General features: G+C 37.4%; 2 protein-coding genes across 13 annotated transcripts in view; one reads left to right on the forward strand and one right to left on the reverse strand.

Annotated features, from left to right (window-relative positions):
• dpy19l3 (dpy-19 like C-mannosyltransferase 3) overlaps positions 1-14,250 on the forward strand; it is an 88,225-nt gene extending 73,975 nt beyond the window's left edge. For 4 of the 12 annotated variants that reach the window (XM_087261717.1, XM_087261716.1, XM_087261714.1 and 1 more), the window contains 3 exons: positions 6,352-6,510; positions 7,738-9,373; positions 10,416-14,250. In XM_087261717.1, the coding sequence (XP_087117843.1) occupies positions 6,352-6,510; positions 7,738-7,926 (348 nt within the window). In that variant the 3' untranslated portion in view covers positions 7,927-9,373; positions 10,416-14,250. Of the gene's footprint in view, positions 1-6,351; positions 6,511-7,737; positions 9,374-10,415 lie in introns of those variants that run through there. The other 8 variants (XM_087261730.1, XM_087261729.1, XM_087261720.1 and 5 more) reach the window with 7 other exon arrangements.
• A 266-nt stretch (positions 14,251-14,516) lies between these two features.
• Positions 14,517-26,432, reverse strand: part of si:ch211-186j3.6 — a 453,204-nt gene continuing 441,288 nt past the window's right edge. The window contains exons 32-33 of the mRNA XM_087261712.1: positions 18,194-18,348; positions 14,517-17,172 (exon numbers count right to left, since the gene is read on the reverse strand). Coding sequence (XP_087117838.1) covers positions 16,624-17,172; positions 18,194-18,348 — 704 coding nt within the window. The 3' untranslated portion in view covers positions 14,517-16,623. The remainder of the gene's footprint in view (positions 17,173-18,193; positions 18,349-26,432) is intronic.

Genomic DNA, 26,432 nt, shown 5'->3' on the forward strand with positions numbered 1-26,432 from the left:
TTTTGTCATCACTTTAGACATTATGCTATAGAGAGTCATTCAAACACTAGCTCTAAAGTGACATGGTGAATTAGTAATGGCTTCTGCTGTTTTGACGTCAACTGCAGATGTATGTGTGTGTATCATTAATATAAATATATATAAAACACACATATATTATGTCAAAACAAACTTTTATTTTGGATGCGATCAATCATGATTAATCTTTGCCCAGCACTAATTTTAAATGAACGAAATAGACACTAAATAGTATAAATTATTATTATTATTATAAAACATTGCACACTGTTCTACAATATTTTAATGCTGTCCTAATACAATGTATGAGACACATCAAATTTAATACATATGTAAATATTATTATTACTATTGTATGTTATTATTATTAAAACAATGTACGGCTTAAAATGTTTCATATTTATTGCTCAGGCCACAACTGGCTAACAATCTGCTTTATAAGAAATAATAAAATTAGAGAAATGTAGATAGATTATCAAAAAAAAAACTGCTATGACATAATTAACTAAATTTGCTGCTATCATTTAGGCTATTTTTGCATGTCAGAACACTACTAATTCTAGTTTTAGTTGTTTTGATCTAGTGGCGCATCATTTCTCCTCCAAGCAGAACTCACATTATGACCTGCATTCTTACCATTCATTTTGCAGCAGCATCTGATGATATGAGGTGCTTTGTGAGGTACTTACCATTGCTCAAACTTCTGGTCTTTGGTGTGTGTGTATTTGTGTGATGATATAAACATCCACACGTCTCTATCATTGGTTGGCAAATGATAGAAACTCACTCATCAGTTCAATCAGCCAATCATCATCAGTTATGTGTTTGTCCCTCTCCCACAGACACAAACCAATCATCATCGTCAGTTATATGCCCCCCTCGTCCTGCAGCACACATCAGAGCAAATCCTGTAGCTGATCTGATGAGTCTACTCATATAAAAAAACACTTTATTGTAGCAAATTATATAGTTTATATTAGTTATATTATTAAAAATATTAGTATTATAATGTCACATGTTATTGTCAGCGACAGTAACAGTGTTGTTACAGGGGAAACAGTAATTTGTTACTAAAAAAATAACACAGTTTATTTATAACACCATTATTCACATCACTGGCCGTTATAGCATAGAATGACAGGTCTCCCAAAACACAGTGCGCTCAAGTAGGCAAAGTTAATAGTATCACGATTTGAATGCTTTTGTATTTCATATTGTGTACTATTTGCTGATGCAATATTGATATATTTTTTCTCATTCAACATTGATGATCAAGTGCCACCTTCAACCTCCCTTCTTTGTGAAAATGAAACAAACACAACATATTATAAGTCTATGCAAAATAATAGTTCTTTTTAATAGTGCCTAATTACATGTTGTCATGAAAATTTGTGCATATTTAGCTTTACATCATATATCAGCAGAAATGTTTTGAATCCATATTATTCAAGCCTTGTTGTGTTAGTGGTTTTTTGTAACTGTAATGCTGTTTGGTCGGTTGCCATGGATTTCATCAGTTTCATCCGTTCTCTTCACTGTAGCATGTGCGTCTGCGGCTTATGGGGAAATGAGTTTTAGTTGTGATGGTCTGTTTAATGCAGACATGCCAAACCTAATCACCTTATTCAATTATGCTGCTGTTTACATGTGAAATATTGTAAATACATTTATGTGGTTTGTAAAAGTACATATTATGCACTGATCTTTTTTCCCCTTCCTTCTGCTTGCTTGGTAGTTCTGCTTTAAATGCTACTAGCATTAAAAACATTTACGTTTCCTCTTTTTACACACAAACACTATCTTTTATTAACAGTAAGTCTTGATCCTTTGCGAGCTTATAGATTTCTGCAGGTGGAATCTCTCATCGGTGGCTTAATTAATTTGCGTGTCAAGTATATAACTATACTCTAGTATATAACTAAAGTCATATTATTCATCATTCAGACCCTTTTTACATCTATTATTACCATGTTCAGTGATTTGATCACAAGTTTTGATCAAAAGCTGTAATATCATCTGATAATGTGCCAACTGACCGTTGGCACATTATCAGACGATATTAAAGCTTTTCCTACTGATTACACACGTTTTCAAAATAGTGTCCCCTTTTTCAAAATACACAATTCTCAAAACTGCACACACAAAATGCCTCATGTTCCTTCAAAGTGTAACACTGCATTTAAAATGCCATACACACTTATCATCATAAAGCATTTGCATTAAATGGCAAACACTTCTTTCATAATAGTAAATCTTTGGGTATACCACGTAAACACTGTTGTTCTAAATCTAAAGCTATTTGCTCTGTCATGAGCTTGTATCTACATTTCAATACATTGTTCGACAGTGGCAGTAATCTGCTCAGAGGAGTAGCAGATACACTGTAAACTAAATGACATGAAGATACAGAAAATAATTATTAGGCCAACATTACTGATCCATACAACAAAACCATAATCGCAATACTGTATGTTAAAATGTAAAAAAAAAAAAAACATGTTAGGCAAAAATATGTTCTTCAGAATACAATAAAGAACGTAATTGTGTATGGGGTCTTGAAGGGGGGGAAGCATTCATTGCCTGGAGAAGCATCACGCAGGCATGCTGTAGGGATATGCACGGTGGCATACTGTGATTGGTCAGTGATCAGTAGGGCCACACGGAATCTGGAAATTTTTTGCTATTTCTGCGCAGAATATTGGTAAAAATCTGCAGATTTATGCGAAATGATTTTGAGACTATCTTAACTTAAATCTTAATATATATATATATATATATATATATATATATATATATATATATATATATATATATATATATATATATATGAAATAAAGTAATCCTTTTTAACTTGCATTTAATGTTTTCAATGAAAATCCAATTAGACCCACAATTAGACTTACTTAAACAAAGCAAGTCTCTCGTATAATATAACTACTAAAAGACAGAATGTATGACATTACAAACTATATTGTAAGTAAATCATATCAATATTTTCATATTAGTCAATAATATCACTGAGATTAATTTATAAACTGAATAAATATGAATTTACACACATTTACACGAGTAAATAAACTGAATCATGGGCTTAAAATGGGCTTAAGAATCATGGGCTTAAAATCTGCGCAGATCTGTATGTGCAGATTCCGTGTGGGCCTAGTGATCAGCTAGTCATCAGTTAGTGAGTGTGTGTGATCTGGTGAGGAAATGTAACATTTTGATTGGTTCTGTTTGGAAAGGCTGTTCCTGTTAGATTTTTGTTTTAGGTTGAGAATTGTGTGTGATTTATTTATTTATTTTTTTAAGTGTTTTATGCCAATGAAAACTTGAGTTCAGTTTTCCATTTTGAGTGACAGGTTTCAGAAATCGTGTGACATATAAAGATTTTGTGTGTAAGCAGTTAGAAGAAAAAAAAAACTGTAAGAAAGTCTCTTGTGAAGACTTAAAAATTCATCTGGAACCACATTTGGAAATTATCAGTTTGTCTGTATTTACAGTTTATATGTATGTGTTAGAGTAAAACACACACTCACTTTCAAAAATGAGTATTTTCAGTAGCCTCCTATGTTTATTTTCAGTTATTTCACATTAAAAGCAAAGAAAATAACTTATTCAATTCCATTCTAAAAAATGAAAAGAAAAGAACCCACACATAGGAGCCTAGAAAAAAAAGCTCATTTTAGAAAAAGAAAAAAATTCCGATCAGGCACTTAACAGTTTTTTGCACCTGAGCATCTAAATTGATATATCCTTACCTTAGAATTATAAGGTTCTATCAAATGACATTTCTATATAAGGTTCTAATGACATTTTTGTCAACATTGAGTTATTGACATATTCTTATTAAATGGCAACTTGTTTACATTATGGGATTTTTTTATAAGTTGTTTACATTTTAAGACCTTTTATTTTAAAAACAAATGTTACACGCATACTGTTTGCTATATGAAATTCAAAAACATTGAAGCTCAATATCTCAAAATCCTTGAGAACGCAGATAGAACCTTATAATTGATGACAGGTGGTTGCTTGATGACTTAAAAAAGTCAAATAAATGTTATTTAAATTTTTACCAAATTTTAACTACAACCCACAGAACATAAAAACAATAGGTTTTATTAGTAAAACGACAACATGCTAAAAAAAAAGCCATCAGCCTTATTTTATTTTTATAGGAATGGTGTGTTTATGTTAGATTAACCACACAGCAATAGCATGAGCTGTATAGTAGATTGATTTTATAGCAGTAAGTTAAACTTTCTGACAGCTTTACGGCATTCGAATACATTGAAAATAAATACAAGCCACAACTGAACATTGAGGATGATCTCTGATTAGCGGTCTCCAAAAATAAACCAAGAAAAAACTTGTTCTGAAAACATCATGTCCACCAGTCTCTTTAGCAGAGGTTAATATTAAATTATACCAAATAATAAATGACTATAACATTATATGGTTCTTAGACTGTTGCACTTTTTTTGTTTTCAATATGCTCGTGTTTATATGGCTATTGTTGTATGAGCAACGTTTACATCAGGGGTGTCCAAACTTTTTGGGCCGAGGGCCAGATGCAAAAAAAAAAAAACGTTGTCACGGGCCAAATTTTACATACATCACACAGACACGCATATATAAATGTGTGTGTGTGTGTACATATATATATACAGTTGAAGTCAGAATTGTTAGCCCCCCTAAATTATTAGCCCCCCTGTTTATTTTTTCCCCAATTTCTGTTTAACGGAGAGAACTATTTTTTTCCACACATTTCTAAACATAATAGTTTTAGTAACTCATTTCTAGATACTGATTAATTTTATCTTTGCCATGATGACAGTAAATAATATTTGACTAGATATTTTTCAAGACACTTCTATACAGCTTAAAGTGACATTTAAACACTTAACAGGGTTAGTTAAGTTAACTAGTCAAATTAAGGTAATTAGGCAAGTTAATTAGGCAACAATGGTTTGTTCGAGTAACGAACCTTTCTCTGATACAATTGAGTAAAACGGATCACTGGTTCAGAAATGTTCATTTCACCATAGTAAGTTTTACTTGGTATATTTATGTGTTGAAAATATCTTTAACTTAACATAAAATAACATATTAATCCAGACACATTATCTTGCGATCCAACATTATACACTGTAAAAAAATCTTTAATTTTATGGTTTACTTCCGACAGCTGGGGTGCCGGTTGAATTACAGAAATGTACTGTAAAATAACAGGTTGATTTACAGAAATTTATATTTAAGAAAATTTCTGTAATTTAATGTATGTTATTTTACGGTAAATTTCTGTAAGTTTCAAGACTCAAGACTTAAGGGGCTAATAAAAAATAATTTATTTTAGTTCATAAAAAATTAAAATTAAAAAAAATTATTCTATTCATAAAATGAATTTTATTCATAAAATTATTCTAGCCGAAATAAAACAAACAAGTCTTCCTCCAGAAGAAAAAATATTATCAGACACACTGTGAAAATTTCCTTGCTCTGTTAAACATAATTTGGGAAATATTTAAAAAAGAAGAAATAAATCATAAATTTAATAGATAAACAGACAGACAGACAGACAGACAGACAGACAGACAGACAGACAGACAGACAGACAGACAGACAGACAGACAGACAGATAGATAGATAGATAGATAGATAGATAGATAGATAGATAGATAGATAGATAGATAGATAGATAGATAGATAGATAGATAGATAATAACAAGAACTGCTGCTTAATTGAATGCGTGTAATAGCGACACCCGGTGGTTATTTATTGAATTACGTTCATTTTTTGTGTAGCGGGCCAGATTCTATTGGTATTTATAAAAAGCCTCGCGGGCCGCCACAAAACTGATTGCGGGCCGCAGATGGCCCGCGGGCCGTAGTTTGGACATGCCTGGTTTACATATTTATAACCACCTAAGAGGAATTTGATGCTCGTGAGTCACTGGCATTGTGATTTTAGGGATCATGGGCTGAAAATTTTGGGAAAACCTAACCTAAGATATCAAAATGATGCCATTATATTCAGATAAGTAGATACAACTTCTCAATAAAAAAGTTGTTATAAATTCCATGAATCATTGAATAATTATTTCCACTTTTTTGTAAATGCTTGATGCTTTTCTCATTTAACACAATAATGACTTTACATTTTTTTTTTTTTATTGCTAATTTCTCAGACCATTTAATATGCAACTAATTTGAGATTAATAACATTAATGTCTACATTGTGTAATTAATTAGATGAAAACGTCTAATCAATGACAGCCCTATATGCAGATGTGTGCATGTATTTTTTTAAATAATGTATTTGTTTTCCTGCAGGTTTATCAGATATATGCACGGCAGTCTGCCGAGGAGGTTCATAAAGTGCTGGGTTCGGTTGGAACAGACTACATTGTGCTGGAGGACAGCATCTGCTATGAGCGCAGGCACAGCCGTGGCTGTAGGCTGAGGGACCTGCTCGACCTGGCAAACGGACATGTAGGTCACACACAGCAGCTCCAGTTCATGCCCACACACACACACACACACACACACACACACACATAGTCAGTTAAACTTTTGCATCAAAAACCAGAGAAGAGTTTCAGAGCAGCTGAAATGAACAACTTTGCCCTTTACTGCATTCTGCACATGGCTATAAACAAATATCATTTGGATTAGATGCTAAGCTCACTGGTCTTGCTTTATTTCCATCTCCCAAAGCTCTCAGGTATTTTTATTTCTTACATTAAATGTCTATAAACGGTTTGTGTAAAGTTGACGCTAACATTTTTCATTTTGTCACATAATCTTGTTCTCACTCACCCACAGCTCATAGTTATTAAATACCGCTCCACCCTGAGCACAATCTACCTTGAGTGACTTTTTTTTTTCCACTCGGGTAGCTTGATTGTTCTTCTGCTGTTGATTACAGCAGTGCATAATATCTGACAAAAGCAAAATTTCTAACATCTAAGCCGCAGCACTTTTTGTTTGTCTGTGCTCAGTCAGCTTTAAAAAAAAAGCATCTCTTCCACATCCAAGTATAGAGCCCTGGCTGAAAATAGCTTGTCAGCAGTTGTCATTCATGCGTCTGAGGTGAATGCCATGCCTTTGAAAGATCTCACAGAAGTTTGCCTCACTTGCTCCTCTGATCCGACTTTGAGCAGTCAATGAAAGAGCTTCGTTCACATTCTCGTTTGATGGAGCCCGGTTCCTTCCTCCAGGCTGCCTCCAGTCGTTTGGATAAGATTCACTCTTCTAGCATGTTCTCTGCATGTTATTATAACCTTGATTAAATCTGTCTGGCTTAATTAAAACGTGCTAATTGCAGACAGAATCACCAAAGAAGCGGTGCATGTGCAATAGCAGCGGCCTAGAAATGTGTAGTGTGGGATATTCTTCTTCTCTCTCTCTATTTTTTTTCCCATTTCACTCTGATCTCTCCCATGGGTGGCGGTTCTTTCTATCTCTGGGTGTGTAAACGATCTCACAGCAGCTTTTCAAGGCCCTTTGGTTAATTTGGGAATATTTCTCAAAGTAAATGTTTAAAAAACCTTAGGGCACATTTTTTTTTCCCTCTACGATTTGAAAGATAAAGAAGTGCAATGCACTTTAAAAGAAGACTTCTGAGACCCTACTTCATCAGAGGATCTGCTCTAGATTTCACACACACATAAAAAAAAAAACTGTTTCAAGAACGATTTGTGTATGTGTTTATTACAGATCATGGATGGCCCAGGTGAAAATGACCCGGATCTCATCCCAGCGTCTCATCCGCGGTTTTGTGAGGGCGTTAAGACCGACATGCCTCCGTATTCAACTCTCTTCACTCGAGTGTTCAAAAACAAGACCTTTAACGTGTACAAACTCAAGAAGCTCAAGAAGAAACACAAAGCCGCGAGCAGTCCATAATGCTCATTCCTCAACAGCAGTTGCCCACCTTCACTGGATGTCTGAACGCCCCATCTGGAATGTTCAATGAGTGTGTGATAGTAGCAGGTGTGTGTGTTTGAGAGAGAGAGATGGCTGATTGAGCCAGCACGCGTTAGATGATTCGATGCGTGTTTGTGTGTGTGTAAATCTGTTCTGAGCCAGTCTGCCGCAACAGGAGCTCAAGTTTAACGTGGAGAAAAGGGAGGAAAATCTGTTTTGCTCTCAAAGATCGCTGTGTCTTCTTTGACACATGCCCTTGTATCATACTGTTTATTTGCTGTACACACACATTCGCTACTTAAAGAAAACGTTAGACGAACATGCAACAGCAACTGCTTTCACGAACCCATTCCTGTCACGCTTCCAACCAAATGAAAAAGAGATGGGCGGAAAATGCTTTGTAATTTGAATTTGCAAGAGCAGCTTGGGGTAATTGGCATCTGTGGCAGTGTTTTCTTTTTATCTGCCAAACCGTTGGTCGGTGTCAAGTTGGGCTTCATCCTGCTGTCTAGCTGATTTTAAAGGGAAAATAGACATTTACCGGCATTTGCCAAAACAAAAACAGATTGACAAATTGAAGTAGCATCCTTTAGGTTTGGGTGTACATCAGGGAAGTCCAAACTCAGTCCTGGAGGGCCGATGCCCTGCATAGTTTAGCTCCAACTTCCTTTAACACACCTGCGTGGAAGTTTCTAGCATACCTAGAGCTTATTAGCTGGTTCAGGTGTGTTTAATTGGGGTTGGAACTAAATATGCAGGACACCGGCCCTCAGGACAAAGTTTGGGCACCACTGGTGTACATGGTGCAGATTCTAATTGTTGGAAGATTCTAAGTCCATGCACATATCACAATTGAGTTTAGGTGAAATTTGCTCTGACACATTAATATACAACATGATTTTATTCATTCAATCATACATTTTCCTTCAGCTTAGTTCCTTTATTCATCAGGGTTGCCACAGACGAATGAACCGGCAACTTATCCAGCATTTGTTTTACACAGCGGATGCCCTTCCAGTACTGGAAACATCCATACACTCTCATTCACACACATACGCTACGGTCAATTTAGTTTATTCAATTCACCTATACCAAAAGTCTTTGGACTTGTGGGTGAAACCCGAGCACCCGGAGAAAACCAACGCCAATACAGCAGAACATGCAAACTCTTAAAAAGAAATGCCAACTGACACAGCAGTGACTTGAACCAGTAACCATCTTGCTGTGAGGCGACAGTGCTAACCACTGAGCCACTGTGTCGCGCACATGGTTTTATGACCCTGCAAATTCCGAATCATTTTTGACCTCCCCCCTCTCTTCCAGTTCGTAAGTTCGTCTCACATCGTTCCTCTTAACCATATCCATGTGTCTTCTCCTGATGGGGAATTATTTAAAAGATGCGTACGAGCTTCGTACAATAGTAAAAGTGCCATACTTACTAGGGATGCTCCGATCACGATTCTTCAGCCGATAGCGAGGACCGATTGCTTGTCATGGTAATCGGTCAATACTGAGTACCGATTCTGAAGCTTCAAGCTTTATAATGCATAAAACACGTTTCCCCCTTAGTGTGATACTTCAGTGGTGATCTCTCCTTACCTAAGAGAATAAATATTGGATGCTGCATATAATGCCTTAAACATGTCTCTTATTGCCATTATAAGTATTTATTTTAAATAATTATAATTATAATAAACATTGCAAATGATTAAAGAAAAGCTCTACATATAGGTCTCTCAATCAAGGAAAAGATTGGAGCACGTATTTGCCTATAACTAAGCCCACCCGGAATCTGCGTGCACAGAATTCCGCAGATTTTTAGCCCATCATTAATACATTTATTTACTTGAGTAAATGTGTGTAAATCTATAGTTATTCAGTTTTTTAATTAACTTCAGTAATATTATTGACTAATGTGAAAATGTTCGTCTGATTTATGTACAATGCATTGTATTTAAACATTAAATACAATTTAAAAAGATATTATTTTTTATTTCATATATTAAGGTTTTAGTTCTGATACTCCCAAAATAATTCAGCAGAAATCCGCAGACTTTTACCAAAATTCTCTGCAGAAATAGCAAAAAAGTCAGCAGATTCCATCTGGCCCTACCTCTAACCTATAAATTCATTACTTCTTTATTGAAAGGAAGATCTATAAAATTCTGTTTATTGTAACAAGTAAATTACAATTAGAATTTCAAGAGTTATATCAATAAATATTCAGATTAAAATATAGATTTAAAGTTTTTTCATGTATCTAATATTTTCAGGCATGTTTTAGTGAACTTGCAATATTGCCAAAAACACAGAACTTTCAGTTTAGTTTCAAAAAGGCCTAAATACATGCAAGGCCATTTTAATATTTTGCTCAAACTAACACAAGCAATTACAATCAGTTCATGAGATCAGCCAGATCAGCAAGTACTGATTAGGTTTGATTATCGGCTGGTGCCGATCGATCGGAGCATCCCTAATTATTACCTTTTAAAAATGAATCAGTTTCATTATTGTACATTCGTTGATTAGGGACCTAGAAAATGTGCCACATTTCATATTCCAAAACCTACAACTTATTCAGGTTTTTTCCACCAATTCCCAGTGCCATCTGTAAAAAACTACTATATGTTTTGTGATTTAGTTGTGCAAGTAGATTGTCGCAGTAGGTGGTTAAACTACTTTAGAGATTTTATGTTGTAAACCAGTTTACAGGGGTATTAAATTTAGCACGGTTGGGTTAAATGTCCTTTTAATCTTCCATTGTTGTTTTTAATGTAGTTCATTGGAGTTATTTTTAAACAAGTGAAATTTATTGAATGGTCAACAATGTCATGATGTTCAATTCTCCATCTTAAGCTTTAAATGAAAAGCTTTCAGTGTATGAAAGTGCCTTTCCATTTGAATAAGCTCTAAATCCATTGACCAACAAGTCATGCATTCAAAAGACCTTCAAACGAGTGGCCTCAAGTGCTACTAAAATGTACCTACCTTCGATCTCTGCTGCTTTTTTTTCCCAGGCTGTAAGCTGAATGTCGTTGTACAGAGGTTCTCTGTGTGGTGCAAACTATTTTAAATATATTTAAAGGAGACATATTATGCCCCTTTTTTCATTAAAGAGCCCCTATTATGCATTCTAAAAGGTTTTGAGGTGCTCCAACAACAGGCTGATATGCATGCAAGGTCAAAAAACACTTTCATTGTCTTATAATATGTATTTATTTTTACCTAATTATCCTAACGACTCCCATGTGATTCATTCAGCGATTCATTTGTTCCCAAACCCCTCCTTTGTGAGGCTAATCTGCTGTGATTGGTCGACTGGGTTAAGCGCGAGACAGAGAGAAATGCCCACCACGGTTATGAAGTAGCACAGAGTATGAGAGAGCCCAATCAGCAATACAGTTAAACATCAGCATATTATTGTACTCTTAACCACAACTTCAAGTAATAACAACGACACTTATTCAGTATTGATCCACATCGTGGCAAAAGTTGAACTATTTTGAAAATTGAGCGCACCACACTTGTGAGGAACATCTGATGGGGGCCATGGCAATGAACAAACGGCAGAGGATTGCGAGTTCAGAAACGCATTTAAATCTGTAAAGAAAGAAGCACGTCACATTTTTAACATGGTTATGGACGCAAAATGTGAACAGCCCATACAGATTTAATCTGAGAGATACAGTGCAAGCACTGATCTATAATAGATAAGTGATTACAAGTCACGCGGAGCTAGTTACAACACACAATTAAATACATATTTTACTACACGAAACGAGGCAACAATTTTCATTACACTTACATGTTATGATCCAGAGAAAGAAGAAACTGGTACAAATGAACTGTACAGGGTTAAAACGATCATGGAAAACCTGGAAAAGTCATGGCATGACATGGCATTTTCCAGGCCTGGAAAAGTTTCGGAAAAACAGAAAAACTCAGTAGTTTTTGGAAAAGTCATGGAAATTACATTTACATTTTTGTCCAAAGGGACTTAAGCTGTAGTCAAAGTAGAGCTTGTGCTTGCAAAGTTCTGTCCTATGGCATTGCGAAAAGAGGGGTTAAATAATATTATTAGACATTAATAAAAGTGAGCGATTGCTTCATATTTTAAATTTGTTAAATCATCTTGTATTGGTCTCACATAATCACCTGAGTTTGATTTAACAGATAAGAGTTCACCAAGCTTGAACTTTTAAATGCAGTGAAATGCGAAACTTCCATCAATGTTTCTTATCTGCCGCATTTGCATGCCTATGAATGGAAGTCTATGCGGCAAAAAATGCAGTTGTTTTTACTTTATTTCTTTTCTTGACCAAAAACATGCTCTCACGTTATTAGTGCTGTGTAAGCATCATCTATTTTACATAGATATCGAAATAAATTGAAACTACTGCGTGTTTTATGATATGCTGTAATAAATGCAAATGTTTCTTATGATTTAACAAGTACATATATACATCACATAAAACATTGAGTCATGAAAATTGACTTGAAAGTCCTGGAAAAGTCAAGGATTTTTTGTAGTAAAAATGTGTATGAAGCCTGAATGTAACAGTTACTTACAAAGTCTCTGTCAAAGTCTGACAAAATCCCATACATAACAGGGTCACACTTTACAATAAGGTTCATTAGTTAATGTTAAGTAATGCATTTACTAACATGAACAAACAATTAACAACACATCTACTACTATATTTGTTCATGTTGGTAAACGTTAGTTAATGAAAATACAGTTGTTCATTGTTAGTTCATGTTAACTCACGGTGCATTAACTAATGTTCACAAGCATGGACTTGGATGTTAAGGATGCATTAGTAAATGTTCAATTATGATTAATAAATGCTGTACATGTGTTGTTCATGATTAGTTCATGTTAGTAAATGCATTAACTAATGAACCTTATTGTAAAGTGTTACCGATAACAGTCTCTGCTGCTCCTTCCTTTAACAGCAAATGGCAGACGAATCCCGCTTGGCAGTGTGTTATTGTATCAAAAATCTGAAAAAGGACAGGAACACAGCACACGGTTGGCTATACTATGGGATTTTTGTGAAAGTGAACTTTAACCCTTTATTCCCCACAGCCTAATTTCCATCCGTCAGTGATCGTCATCTTCATGTCATGATCAGTCCCATGATCCCCCGTGCTTCGCTAGTGTCTGAAGGGAAAGGCTCATTCACGTTTTACCGGATTTGGCACTTAATATTTGGTGATGTACCATATCAACGTCAATACGTTCTGGCAAAAGATTTAAATCCAACACGATTCATATATTCTACTCTTAGTCGACCATTTTGTTAAAGAATCAATAGTTTTAAACAAGGTGCACTTACAAATTTAAACCTCAGCTGGATGTTTTTATTCATTTGGTGCTGTGTTACACACTCCATGGAAGCTCATTTTCAAAAACCAATAATAGGGGCTCTTTAAAAAAAAACTCTCAGGTGTGCTCAGAGTGTGTTTCAGATCAAAGTTTCAGATCAAAATGCAATGCAGATCACTACACCAAGATGTAAATGCACATTTATGGGTGGGGAAAATAATGTTTTAGCATGGAAATGAGCTGCTCCAGCCTGAAAGGTGGAGCCTTTACAACTTGTTTCTCAGATACTCTCAATATTTCACTTCCACCAGCTATCCTGTGACATTTCAGGTCTTTGCTATGAATGCTTATCATCTGCATGCATTGTAAAGCCTTATCAGTTCAAACTTTTGATACAACATGTACATTATGTTAGTAAATGAAAGTTTTCTTCAGCATCTTGTTGCTTGTAAGGTTTGCTCCTGATTAATGGGTATAGACACACAAAAGAGTGGGTAGATTTTTACCATTGAAATAGCACACACTGTGGACACATCAATGTTCGAACACCAGTGTAGTTTGCATAATAGGTCCCCTTTAAAGTGTTTAAAGATAACCACAGCACGTTTTCCTGATAATTAATTTGTACAACATGAGGGCTCCTCTGTGACATTCTGTTATTTTATTATAATATGGTGAAACAGCTGTTGTTACCTTAACTGTCAAACAGTTGACACGTAAACCTTTGTTTTACACAACATCTCTGTCACAACACACTGTCCCTCAGGAGATGATTTTTACGAAGCTGTGCTTTGATTTGATGTGTTGATATTGTTTAACTGTAAGAGTTCTTCGGTACGGTTCATTGCACTAGTTTTGTCGCCGTGGTGTTTCACGCAGACAGATTGTTTTCATTTGTGTCAAAAGTGTTGATTTGTCTTTGGATGTTCAGTGTTGCTTTCCATTTTTGTATTAAAGCAGATTTGTAAGGTGGATGTTTCAGATCTCTGTCGCTACAAACCGGATTTCAGGCATTTGAAGTCAAATCACAAAGGCGTTTTTGATAAATACAGGTCAGAGATTTTGGGCTGCTCTCGTTTCATCTTCTGCATTATCCCCAAACTAATTACAGCTCCGTTTCTATAGAAAATAGGCCACTTATTCATCAAGAGACTTACAGCAGATGAAATTAAAAGCCTGCTGTTTCATTTGAATGTAGCAGTGTTTAACGGTAATGCTCTCTGAAGTACCATTGAAGCCGTAACAGAAGAACTCCATTTATTAAGGAAAAAGAAAAGCAATTTAAAGGATGCAAATACAAAATGCCAAGATACTTTGAACAACTTAAATAATAAATAATACATGAGGAAAAACAAGCTTTAAACAGAATTAGATCCCTTTATATATATATATATATATTTAAAAAGCAATTACTTTTTGATATGCACAAATGAGGTAAAAACATTGTTTCACAAAATAGAGTACTATATATTCACCACACAAATAAACAGGTGGCCTTGGTTCAGTAAGATAGGGAATTCTGCGATTTAAAGACAGAGCTCATCGCGCTTCATTCATGAACACTCACACCTCTCACTGGATTTCCAATCCCCTTGACAAGGATGACTCCCAAGCGCCAATCCATTGGCCTCCTTTTAACTCGTGAAATAGCTAGCATTGCACTTCCAACTATATTCCTTAGCTTCATCTTGAAAACCTTCTTTATACTCTTGTTGCTGCCTTTGGAAATATTGGCACTTTTTGAGATCTGTAATAAGAGTGACGACTTCTCCGTCGAGTTTTTCCAACTCCCATGATCCTTTGGTTCACAGCATGACAGTGAGCGATCAGTTCACATTAGGATTAGCACTCTGATGTCTTTTAACACACTCCTACTCGCTCTAGTCTCCTCAGCCAGCCTGTCATGCTCCACATACGGCATTCTCCAGAAAAAAAAATAAAGAAATAAATAAAACTCAAATGATAAAAGGAGGGCAAAAACATTGCCTTAAAATGCATAAAATACAAGGTTGGCATTTGAGGCCTCACGGGGGAGACTTTTAGTTATTCCATTTGCACACACAAGCCTTGCCTTTCCTTCATACCATGCAGCTTCACCACATGCGTTCACAAGCCCATTAAACGTTACATAGGAGGCGCTAAGGGCCTGAAACCGCTGGCCTGGACCCACTCTGAGAATGCACCTGGTGCCTTGGCCCATCTCCTCACTGCTGTGCCGAATAATGTGATGGGATACAGGGAATTATTTATAGTTGAACAGGAGATGGTGTTATGGTGGGGTAAGCTGGTTTGGTTAATATTACAATACTTTAGAAAGGAAGCAAACCGAAACAGTAAACTTTAGTTACATACTGAAACAGTAAACATTACTGTGTGCTGCTCCAGCAGAGCTCAAATTCATGTTTTAGTTGAACACACATTCGTTCATTTGTCTTAATGGCTATCCGTTAGTTTGGCAGACTCTGATTGCCACCGCTCAATAAAGCGCGAGAGCCAAGAGAGTTTTCGATAGTTTTCAGCTACAGGATACTTCCATCTCATGCCAGCCACTCAGCCTTGTCCCTCAGCCGCATTTGTATTCCAGCCGTTCCATTGCTCCGTTTTGGCTAGAAAGAGAGGACAAGATTTGTATTCCCAAGGAATGTCTCCTAAAATGCCAAACAATAAGGCTGCTTTCTGTTTCATTTTCCTCAGTGTTTTTCACACATCTTCAGTTTTTATTGGTCTTTTTCTTCCCCCTCACACTGCCTCTTTCAACCTCACATCCGAGTGAATAGAATCTAAGCAGAGGGCTGAGCAAATAGAAAAAAATAACCGGTATCCTTGTGTAAAGTTATGATTGATGAACACAAGTGGCCACCCTGACAGAACAAGCGCCAAACTGATTTCAGAACGCGGCCAGTGAAGAGGGATGACAAACTCCCTCCTAGTCGCATCCAAGAGGTTTACTTTTCTTCCCGACTTTCTTTTATTTAACACATAGACCATACAAACACATAGAATGGGATATCAGTCTGCCAGTGTCAGTCACAAAGACAATGAATGTATCCACTAAAATCATTGTCGTCCGCAATTGACTTTAATAAAGATGCCCATTCTGGGCTTAGAAATTCCCATGACCTCAGCTTGCTGTGTCCTGGAATACCACTTCCCATTTGCTGCTCATGGAGAGTCCCAAATGTCACCCGGCTCTGAATGCAGAGGGAGTGTCTCGTGTGAAGTAATACATCCAGAGAAAGTCGGAGCGTAGGACTTTTCAGCATAAGAAAAAGCTCTCTGGTTTTTAGGCATGTCTTTAGTGGTCTCCCTCCTCTCCTCGAGCTGCAAGAACACTTCCCGGCAGTTCCTTAGAGGTCGCTGCCCTCGGCCCGCTCATAGAGAGCTTTCAGCTTCTCAAAACGAGGCCCCCACTCTTTCAAACACTCATGCCCTGCTGCCATTCCTTCTTCCAGCCCAGCGGAGCTGAAGGAACTCAGTGACCCGGCCAGCGAGCCGCCCCCCTCCGTGGAGAAGACCTGCAGGGAGTCGAAGGGCGCCGTCTCTGGGTGCTGGTCGGCATCACGGATAATTTCACACAGGTAGCGGGCCAGGTCCTGGCTGGAGAATGACAGGCTCTTGCGGGCCAGCTGTGCCGCCCGACTGGGATTTGCAGTCTGGCCTTGAGCCGGAGAGCGGCATGGGGGGACATCCCTGCGGATGGTGGCGGATCCTGAGGAGATGGAGGAGGTGGTGGTGGTGGCTGTTCCCCCTCGGGAGGGAGGGTCAGGCTGGCAAAAGTGTTGCTGTTGCTGCTGGGAGGGTGGGTGGTGGTGGATGGCCCTCGAGCGGCTGTACTGCACCGACTGTGCTGGACTCGGCTGCAGGGACTTCTGGAGCTCCGCCATGTCATAGGCATTCTAAAGGAGAGCGAGAAAGAGAGAGGGGGAAATGAAATGCATAAAGCGCTGACAAATAACAAGATCATTAGCCTTACATAACCCGCCATTACATTCAGGAACTGGTGTAATAACAACAGCGTCTGTCACAAAAACTGCTACGACTAATAAGTCTGAGCTCACTGACAAAATAAGCAGCTTGTCTGTACTTCTTCATCACGTAATTTATTATCCCCCAAACTGTTAATGGCATTAATCCGGATTCAAGCTGCTAACACTGCGTTATGATTAACACCTTTATGTGTGCCTTCCTGCACCTGAGAGGAAGAATCCTGACAGACGCAGCCCCGCATTACACACCAAGTCAACACAACAAAACAAGATAGCGGTCCCCTTTTCCCAATGAGTGTCAGCATTAATCCCATTTCACCGAGGATGATTCTCCTCGTTATGTAGCAGTGCAGCTCTCGGGGGAGGAAGAAAAACATATAATGCCCCTTAAGGAAAAAATAGACGACAAGAAGAGGAGGAGGAGGAGGAGGAAGAGAGACAGAGAGGGAGGTGTGGGTGACAGGGGTGTGGGCGTAATTGATTACATGATGAGGGAGATGTGTGAAGCCTCATCAGATGGAGAGGATGAGAGCACCACTATGCATCTGATAATCACGTAACAGGATTTACACACGGCAGATATGAGAATGAAAGATCATGCAACACATCTACACCCACATACTTCAGACAGATCAGAGGAGCAGGCAGTTACATCAAACAAGCCCAAACCTCTCGTTCGGTGGGATTCTCATAGACAGGAATGCCACATTATGACTGAAATAAGTCTCTCGGCACTCAGCAAAGCCACTTGTCAAAAGCATCAGAGTGCAGTTTTTTAAATGTTAGATGTTGTCATAGAGACAAACTGACAGGGCGTCATGACAACCCGGGCAAGTTGTCATAGTAACTTTGAGCACTCAGCTGTCCTCCCGTTTGGGAAGTAGGCGTCTGATTCTCTGACCTGAGATCTGAAATCAATACCAAAACTCACCTGATCCTCCTCCCCGCCACCCTCCTCGTCATAGTTGAGCACGTTCTCTCGGATGTCCTCCCAGCCGTCATGGTGTGCAGACACGTGATATACACCCTCCTTCAGCCCCTTATAGCTCCTCCAGCGCGTGTACAGGAAAATCCCCAACAGCAACACTGCGGAGGCACAGGAAGTGGTTGAGAATTACCTCGAGTGCTGATCAAGGATCACTTTAGCCTGTTATAATTTACAGAAACACTGCCCCTGTTCACAGATCAGACGTTCAAGCCAGCTGGGTTGTGAAAGCACATCGCCTGGAGCATCCCTTAGGTCAGGCTTCCCTGGCACTGAGGTAGCTTGATGTCAGTGTGATGACTTTGTATAGATGGCCTTGATTTGCCACAGACACATTATTTCAGTGAGCGCCGTGGCTCGTGTCAAGCATAGCTTGCTGAATCAATCCTATTTGGCACCACTCTGACCTTTAGAGTATATTATCTTGCTATCGAATGCCCAGTACACTTCAATCTGCCAACACTCCATTCTCTCCCTTTTCGATTCAGATATCTTCTCCATTTACCATCTTCTTTTGTGTGCTCTCCTTTTGTGTTTCATCTCTATCGCTTTCCCTTTCAATCCTCAAACCTTTCGAGCCTTTCCCTTCCTCCTATTGCTTCCACTTCATTACCTCAGCAGGCATGTTATGCGCCTTCTGCAACGTGTTTTAAGGTCAGCCCCGTAAATAATTCCAGCTTTAGATGTTCATGTCGCAAAGACGTGAGAACCTGACACACGGTGAAGGGACCATAAAGAGGCAAAGAAAAGCACGGCGTCTGCTAGAAGGTCTCATAATGGCTGTGTCAGTACTTGATAACTGCTTTTGGATTAATCTAAAGGATTTGTGCACTTAACTGAAAGGCTCGCAGCACAATTCCACACTGATACCTCTTAACGGACTGAAAATCGCACTTACACTCTCTACAACCTCAATCTTTGCCACCACATGCAGCTACACATCAAATATCTGCTCTTTTTAAAATGTGCCACGCCGTGTTGTCACCAAAGAAAGGGAGATGCTAGAAGCAAAACAAGTTCGGTTTTGTCCTTGAATCAGTGTAATGAATAGAGTTCAAGATTTGAAAGGTGTAATCTTTGTAGTCAAATGCTTCCAGTAACTGTGTACGGCAATTTATGATTAAAACAGGATGTCTTGGTGAAGGATGACCATTTCTGTTCTGACATATGGCATGTGTTGCAGCTAAGTTCTGGTGTGTTTCTCGCTTCGTAAAAACAATGACAAGATTTGCAGAAAGCCATATGGAGTGTGTCTATTCAACTGCAATCATTTGTGGGGAAAAAAAAAAATGTTTCAGACATCTGTGACGCATGTATGATATACAGAACCTGTGTGTAAAACGTGTGGAATTTAAAGCAATCTGCTTCTTACTCAAAGGTTTAAGAGTCTAACGAGATCATTTTTAATCTGTTAACCTGTCCATGCACTGAGGAGAAATGCATTTCTATAATATTATCCTTTATGCACCACTAAATGTGACTAATTTATTTAATTTCTGTTTATTAATATACCTTTAACATGACCTGAAAGTCACTCTCATTCTATTTCCGTCTCTCCAGCACTGCAAGTTTTCAGTGATTTTTTTTTAATGCATCTTGTGTGGTTGATATTGAGTGAAAACCTCTTCATTTGAGTCCAGACAGGCCTTCTGTCTCCATGCTGCCTGCTTCATCGATCACATGACCCTTCAATCTGACCCCTCAGACCCCTCTCAGGACGCCCGAGACCAGTCCAGCATCCTAATCTCCACTCCAAGAAGATAAACACTACACTGTAGGAAAGGCATTCAGATATCTCTCTTCGGTTTCGGCTATGGAATAAACTCCTGCATCGCTAGCTATGTTTCCATACACCTATTTTTATGCACATTTTGGATATGCGCATAACTGAGTAGGATAATCTTTTATTCAATACGAAAAGATGTGCATAAACTACGATGGAAACCCTTACTGAATAAATTCCACAAAAAAAAGGTCATGTGATTTTGTTGTAAAAGATCATGTGGTGATGGAAATGTGCGTAAATGGCCAAAGCAGCAGGCTGAGCACAATGTAAAACATCTGAAATGTTGCTTTTGTCATTTTAAAACACCTTAAACTTTCAGTATTGGGGTTATTATATTATTAATTACCTCCAGAATCAAGAGAGTTTGTGCTCTGCGTCGCACAGCTTCAAACGCCACAACGTTCATTGCGTATCATCATTGTCTTCTGAGATGCAAGTCATGTATTAAATGAAGAAAAGATACACGCAGCTTCTACCGCAGTAAATTCCATTTTTACTTTTGGTATTTAACGTCGGTTAATCAGGATACGAGGTCTCTTTGACTCGTTGGATGGAAACGCTGCTTTATTCGCACGTCTTTTATGCGATAATCCAGTTTTGAGCATAACATTTATTCGCATCTTTGGATGGAAACATAGCTAGTGTGAAGCAAACTCCAATTCTAAAGATTGCAGACCTTTATAACCAATAGAGAAAGATTGTTTTCCTCTTTGAGCTTTTTACATTTAGCAACGAGTGAATAGAGCTGTTTAAAGATCTATCAAGGTTTCTGATAAACACTGGAACAAAACACATTAATGATGATTTCTCATGGTCATTAAATTTATTGTGTTTCTCAAGGAAAACACTATAAATCAATGCCTGGACAAAACATAGTGTTTTATTAAATGAAAAGCATTGTTCATCAATTTAATATATGCAATTATTAATTGAATTCCATTGACATGCTCTGAAAGAAGCCCTAAATTTTATTTTTCATACAGGAAAACAAGCAAAGAGAAAAAAAAAAGATACAGTAAATCTCTGCGTACTAAACATTTACAGTGCAGAACTGTAGATGAGATTCAGGCTCTTTCTGTCTGATTATCAAGACTACCATTAATTTAATAGTAAATACTGACAACATTTTACTCTTAACTACAGTACCTGGTCTCACCTATTGCTTCAACATTTTCCTTTACTATCTTAACCACAATTGTTTAAACTTTGGGTTTATTAACAGCGTGCACCAACGCAAACTGTCTGTTTGGTGTTAAAACAGTACTGTTCATATTTACTAACATGCAGAGAAGAATAGCCTCGGACAGCTATTTTTCACTTGACTTTACTGATTAAGCCAGGGGTGTCAAACTCAGTTTTTGGAGGGCTGCAGTCCTGCATAGTTTAGTTCCAACCCTGCTTCAACACACTAACCTGTAGGTTTCAAACAAGCCTGAAGCCTGAATTAGTTTGATCGAGTGTGTTTAATTAAGGTTGTAACTAAACTGTGCAGAGCTGCGGCCCTCAAGGAACTAAGTTTGACAACTGTGGATTATGCATTTGTAGGAGTTTCCTAATCAGATGCAAATGTTATGGGAGGAGAATATTTAAATGAATCATGCAATGGATTTATTACCGAATATTATTATTATCATAATTATTATTAGTAGTATTAATGAAAGGGTATTTGTGACCATTATTAAACAGTTAAACGAAACAGCACAGTGTAGAGAATAGGGAACATGTGTTATGGACACATTTATATGGAATACCAGGGGAACACATCATCTGAACATATAGTTTGCTAAGCCATTATCTATTTAATTTGCTTCAGAGATTAAAAGACACCTAAGAAATAAGCAATAGGGTGAGTCACGTAATACCAGCACAATGTTAGTTTTCTCAGGCAGCTTGGAATCTGTTCTTTTTGGTCCTGAACTGTAAAAAACAGTAGTCAAAATGTACATGTTGTGTTTTAACTCGCAAATATACAGTCAGATATGGCTTACTGTAGCTGTTACCGTGTTCTTCAGTTCTGTCCTTGACTGTCTACTTAAAAGACTGTTTCACTTTTACATGTACAAGTTTTTTGCCAGTCTTGTGGTCACAGAATAAGATTGTATATTTTGTAAATATGCCTATTCTTGGCCAATAAATAGCTAAATAGGACTAAATACAATATAAACTCTACTTTTGGTTTACAATGTAAACTCTACTCATATGGACATATACCGTTCTTCCACATTTGAGAAATATAAATCTCAATAACTTTAGATTTTTAATACTGACACTGAAAAAATGTTTCTCCTTAGAATTGGGAAGCTTTTGTTGTCTATCTTAAAGCAAATAAAATTATATAATATAATGTTCACAATTTTCACAGTGATGGGTTGCGGCTGGAAGGGCATCTGCTGTGTAAAAACATATGCTGGATAAGTTGGTGGTTCATTCTGGTGTGGCCACCCCAGAATAATACAAGGACTAAGCCAAAAAGAAAATGAATGAATGAATGTTCACAACCCAAATGTAAAAAAAAAAAACTCATTACTTAACATTTGAAAATATGGACTTCCTGTACATGGTTCTTTGTCACAAGGCCTCAAATAACTAGATTTTGTGTTGTCCGCTAACTTTGATATCACAAATTATTATCTACCACTCGGAAATATTTGACTAGCACCCTCGCCCGACAACCCTCCATCATTCAGTTAAACACTTAAGAAGATTTTAGCTTAAACCATGGACCTTGGTGATTCATAAAATTATAATTAGGTAAAATAATAATATAAGTAAATGTCTGGCACTTTGACAGTAAATAAATACCAGCTAACTCTATTAAACCTCTTCAGATGCTTCAGAACGCAGCAGCACAAGTGGTTTTTAATGAACCTAAAAGAGCACATGTCACTCCGCTACTCATCCGTTTGCACTGGCTGCCAGTTGATGCTCGCATCAAATTCATAGCTCTGATGTTTGCTTACAAAGCGACTTCTGGCTGCGCTCCTTATCTGCTCTCACGTTTACAAATGTATCTGCCCTCGAGAACTTGCGTTCTGTGAATGAACGTCGCCTCGTGATTCTATCCCAAAGAGGGAAGAAATCACTTTCCCAAACTCTCGCTTTCAATCTGCCTAGTTGGTGGAATAAACTCCCTAACTGCATCAGAACAGCAGAGTCACTCGCTGTCTTCAAGAAACGTCTAAAAATTCAACTATTTAGTCTCCAAGTTTCTACCTAATCTGCAATTCCCTCTCTGGCTCCACCGCTAACTGTAAAAAAAAAAAAAAAAAAAAAAAAAAAAAAAAAAAAATATATATATATATATATATATATATATATATATATATATATATATATATATATTTTACTAATGGTTTTGCGTCTTACACTTTACATACCTGAAACTTGCCTACAGCACTTATTCTTTGTTGCTCTTATAGTTGTGTAAATTGCTTCCATGTCCTCAATAGTAAGTCGCTTTGGATAAAAGCGTCTGCTAAATGACTAAATGTAAATGTAAATAAATAAATAAAACACTGGCAAAATCCAATGAATTCCCATATTTTTTACCCGGGCACCAGTTTTTATAATATATGCATATGATATATCGTTTTATCAACGTTACTTCAGGTTTAGACAAAATTATAATCATTTTTAGGTGGACTATTTCTTAATGCATTTAAAAGAATCAGATAACTATCCAGTCATGAAAAGACCATGTGTAAATTTCCTCCAAGATGCACTCAAGATGACTAATCCAATCATTCAAACCTCCCAAGGCTCAGCCAAGTGTAAATGCATCTGGTCGTTCAGACCTCGTACAAAAACTTGATTCTCTGTTGATTTTCTGCTGTACTTTCTGTTCTGTTCTGAAATACCACTATCTATTATTCCTTGACAAAACGGGTAGTAAATGTTCCATCTTACTTCATATTTATATATCAATAAAAGCAAAAAACAGCAAGGGTGTAGCACTTTGTATTTTTTATGTGACATGCTACCTGGTTTCTTCATTTAATAAGCAATCTCATAAATTATTCAGGACTCCATATGATCATACCCAAGACACATCCGAATGAATCTGGGGCTAAAAAATGGAATTACTGATCTGAAAATGAAACGTTTGATACAAAACCTCACCTTCCCTCTCACATTTAAGGTCCACACATCAGTAACCTGTTTCAGGAAAGCAGACACGCTTCATCTTCAAATCAATATGAGCATGACATTTACTGTTATCCCCATATGAACAAATCTACACACAAACCAGAGTAGGGTGATAATAAAGGTTGCATACTATCATATATTTTACTATTCATATTTTTTTCCCTTCGCCATCCACACACACACACGTACATCTATCTTTATGGGGACTTCCCATAGATATAATGCTGTAAAAAAATATTGTACAGGCTGTATATTCCAACCATCTACCACAATCTTACCCCTAAATTCAACTCTCACAGGAAACAAATCTCCATTTTTACATTTTCAAAATACTTCGTTCTGTGAGATTTATGAGGCTATTTCTGCATGGGAACCAAAAGATGTGCCCACATTGTCAAAGGCATTGCTATACTTGCACTAGTTTGTTTTGCAGCTCAACACTGCTTGGTCTCAAATGCCCTGGAGCCTCAACAAAAGATCAAATAATATAAAAAATCCAGCATGTTTACACTGATATGACTTTCTCCCTATGTCTGAGTTTGCCTAAATTATGAGCACCCTCCACAATGGTAGTAAACCCCTAACTCAACTCATTATTAATAAACAATAAAGGTGCTCTATGTACGTTTTTGACTCTTCTAAAGCATACAAATACCATAATATGTTTGCAGATATTTACGTGCTAAGTAAACATTGTTAATCTGAAAAACGATGCTGAAGTCAGATATTCTGCTTTGAAAATGTAAGTTATGCCTCTGTTTTGGTTCTTTTAACTCTGAATAAAGCACATTGTTGTACACCTCAATAGATATAGAAGCCATTTCTAAAATAGAAATTTTAGTCATTGGTTAAGACAAAATCTCCTTTTATTATGTAAAATAATTCCTCTATTGTGTGCCGCTACATTTAAATAGAAAATAGGGTAGGGATGGCTGATGTGAAACATTTCGACACAGTTTTTAGATCCTAAAGGGCAAGTGTTTTGAAACACTGCAACGAAGAATGATTCGAAAGATCAAGGACTAGTGACTAAAGCCGAGGTGTCCAAAGTCGGTCATGGAGGGCCCGTGTCTTGCTGACTTTAGCTTCAACTTGCTTCAACACACCTACCTGGAAGTTTCTAGTATACCTAGTAAGACCTTGATTAGCTGGTTCAGGTGTGTTTGATTAGGGTTGGAGCTAAACTCTCCAGGACCGAGTGTGGACACCCCTGGTCTAAAGTGTTTCGAAACACCAAGTCATGTAACTAAAGCGATTCAAAGCATTTGTCTTTTCAGAGACGTTTTGAGACCTGGCAAATGTTGTTTTTTTTGTTGTTTGCATATGATATCGCTTACATGTTTTATGAGCTGTAAAATGAAAGCCTCAGTTTGGTGAGGAGTTTTTATTATGCAAAAATCAAGAAAATCATTGCATTTGTTTGATTCGTAGATTAGGATTTGTCGGCTATTTTAAAAACGAATATTTTATAAGAACTATTAATAACTGTAAATTTCCAAATAGAAAAAAGATTGGTTTGTTGGATGTACACTAAATCGTCAACAGCCTATTTGTTGAGTTTTGATGCAGATCCAGGACAGAGGCGATTAACATCAGCGCTGGTGTGGCATCAACTCGTCTGTCAAACTGTGACCAGCAATATCATTCTTTTATCTTGTTCGACATGGCAAAATATGTCTGTAGGCACATGTGGTTGTACCTGTTACCGTCCTGCGAGTTAACAAATGTGTGTTGCATTTTTTGTCAACAGTATCTGGATGCAGCCTTTATGATGCAAGCTGAGATTGCATCACTCAGCAATGCTATGTCAGACACAATGCACTCAAATGGAGCTAGTTACGTCAATGTTAGGGGTAGGGTTAGGGATGAGGTTAGGTGAGCCCATTAAAAAGCATTGGATACAGCCCAGATTGCACTGCACCAGGTCTGCATCCAGACTCCGCTCTGTTTTGCGGCTGATCACAACCAAACATGATTTTTCCATTCTTAAAACGCAAGGCGCAGCACACAGCGTTTTTTTGTTGACAAGAAAAAAAGAAGCACAATGCCATAGGAAACGACTGAATCAGCTGTGTATCGTGCGTGAGTGATGCTGTCGATGTTGTTATTATTAACTTGAAACAGTGACCACTAGTCTCTCCTCCATCTTTAGATGTTCTCCATAGTCGTCTTGACAACACAAACAATGCTGTCTCTCTAAACAGAAACCCCACCTCTGCTTTCATTTGATTGAAGAATGAAAAGACATGACTG

Source organism: Danio rerio, chromosome 7, assembly GCF_052040795.2.
Source record: "Danio rerio strain M-AB ecotype USA chromosome 7, GRCz13ab, whole genome shotgun sequence".
Lineage (NCBI taxonomy): Eukaryota > Metazoa > Chordata > Actinopteri > Cypriniformes > Danionidae > Danio > Danio rerio.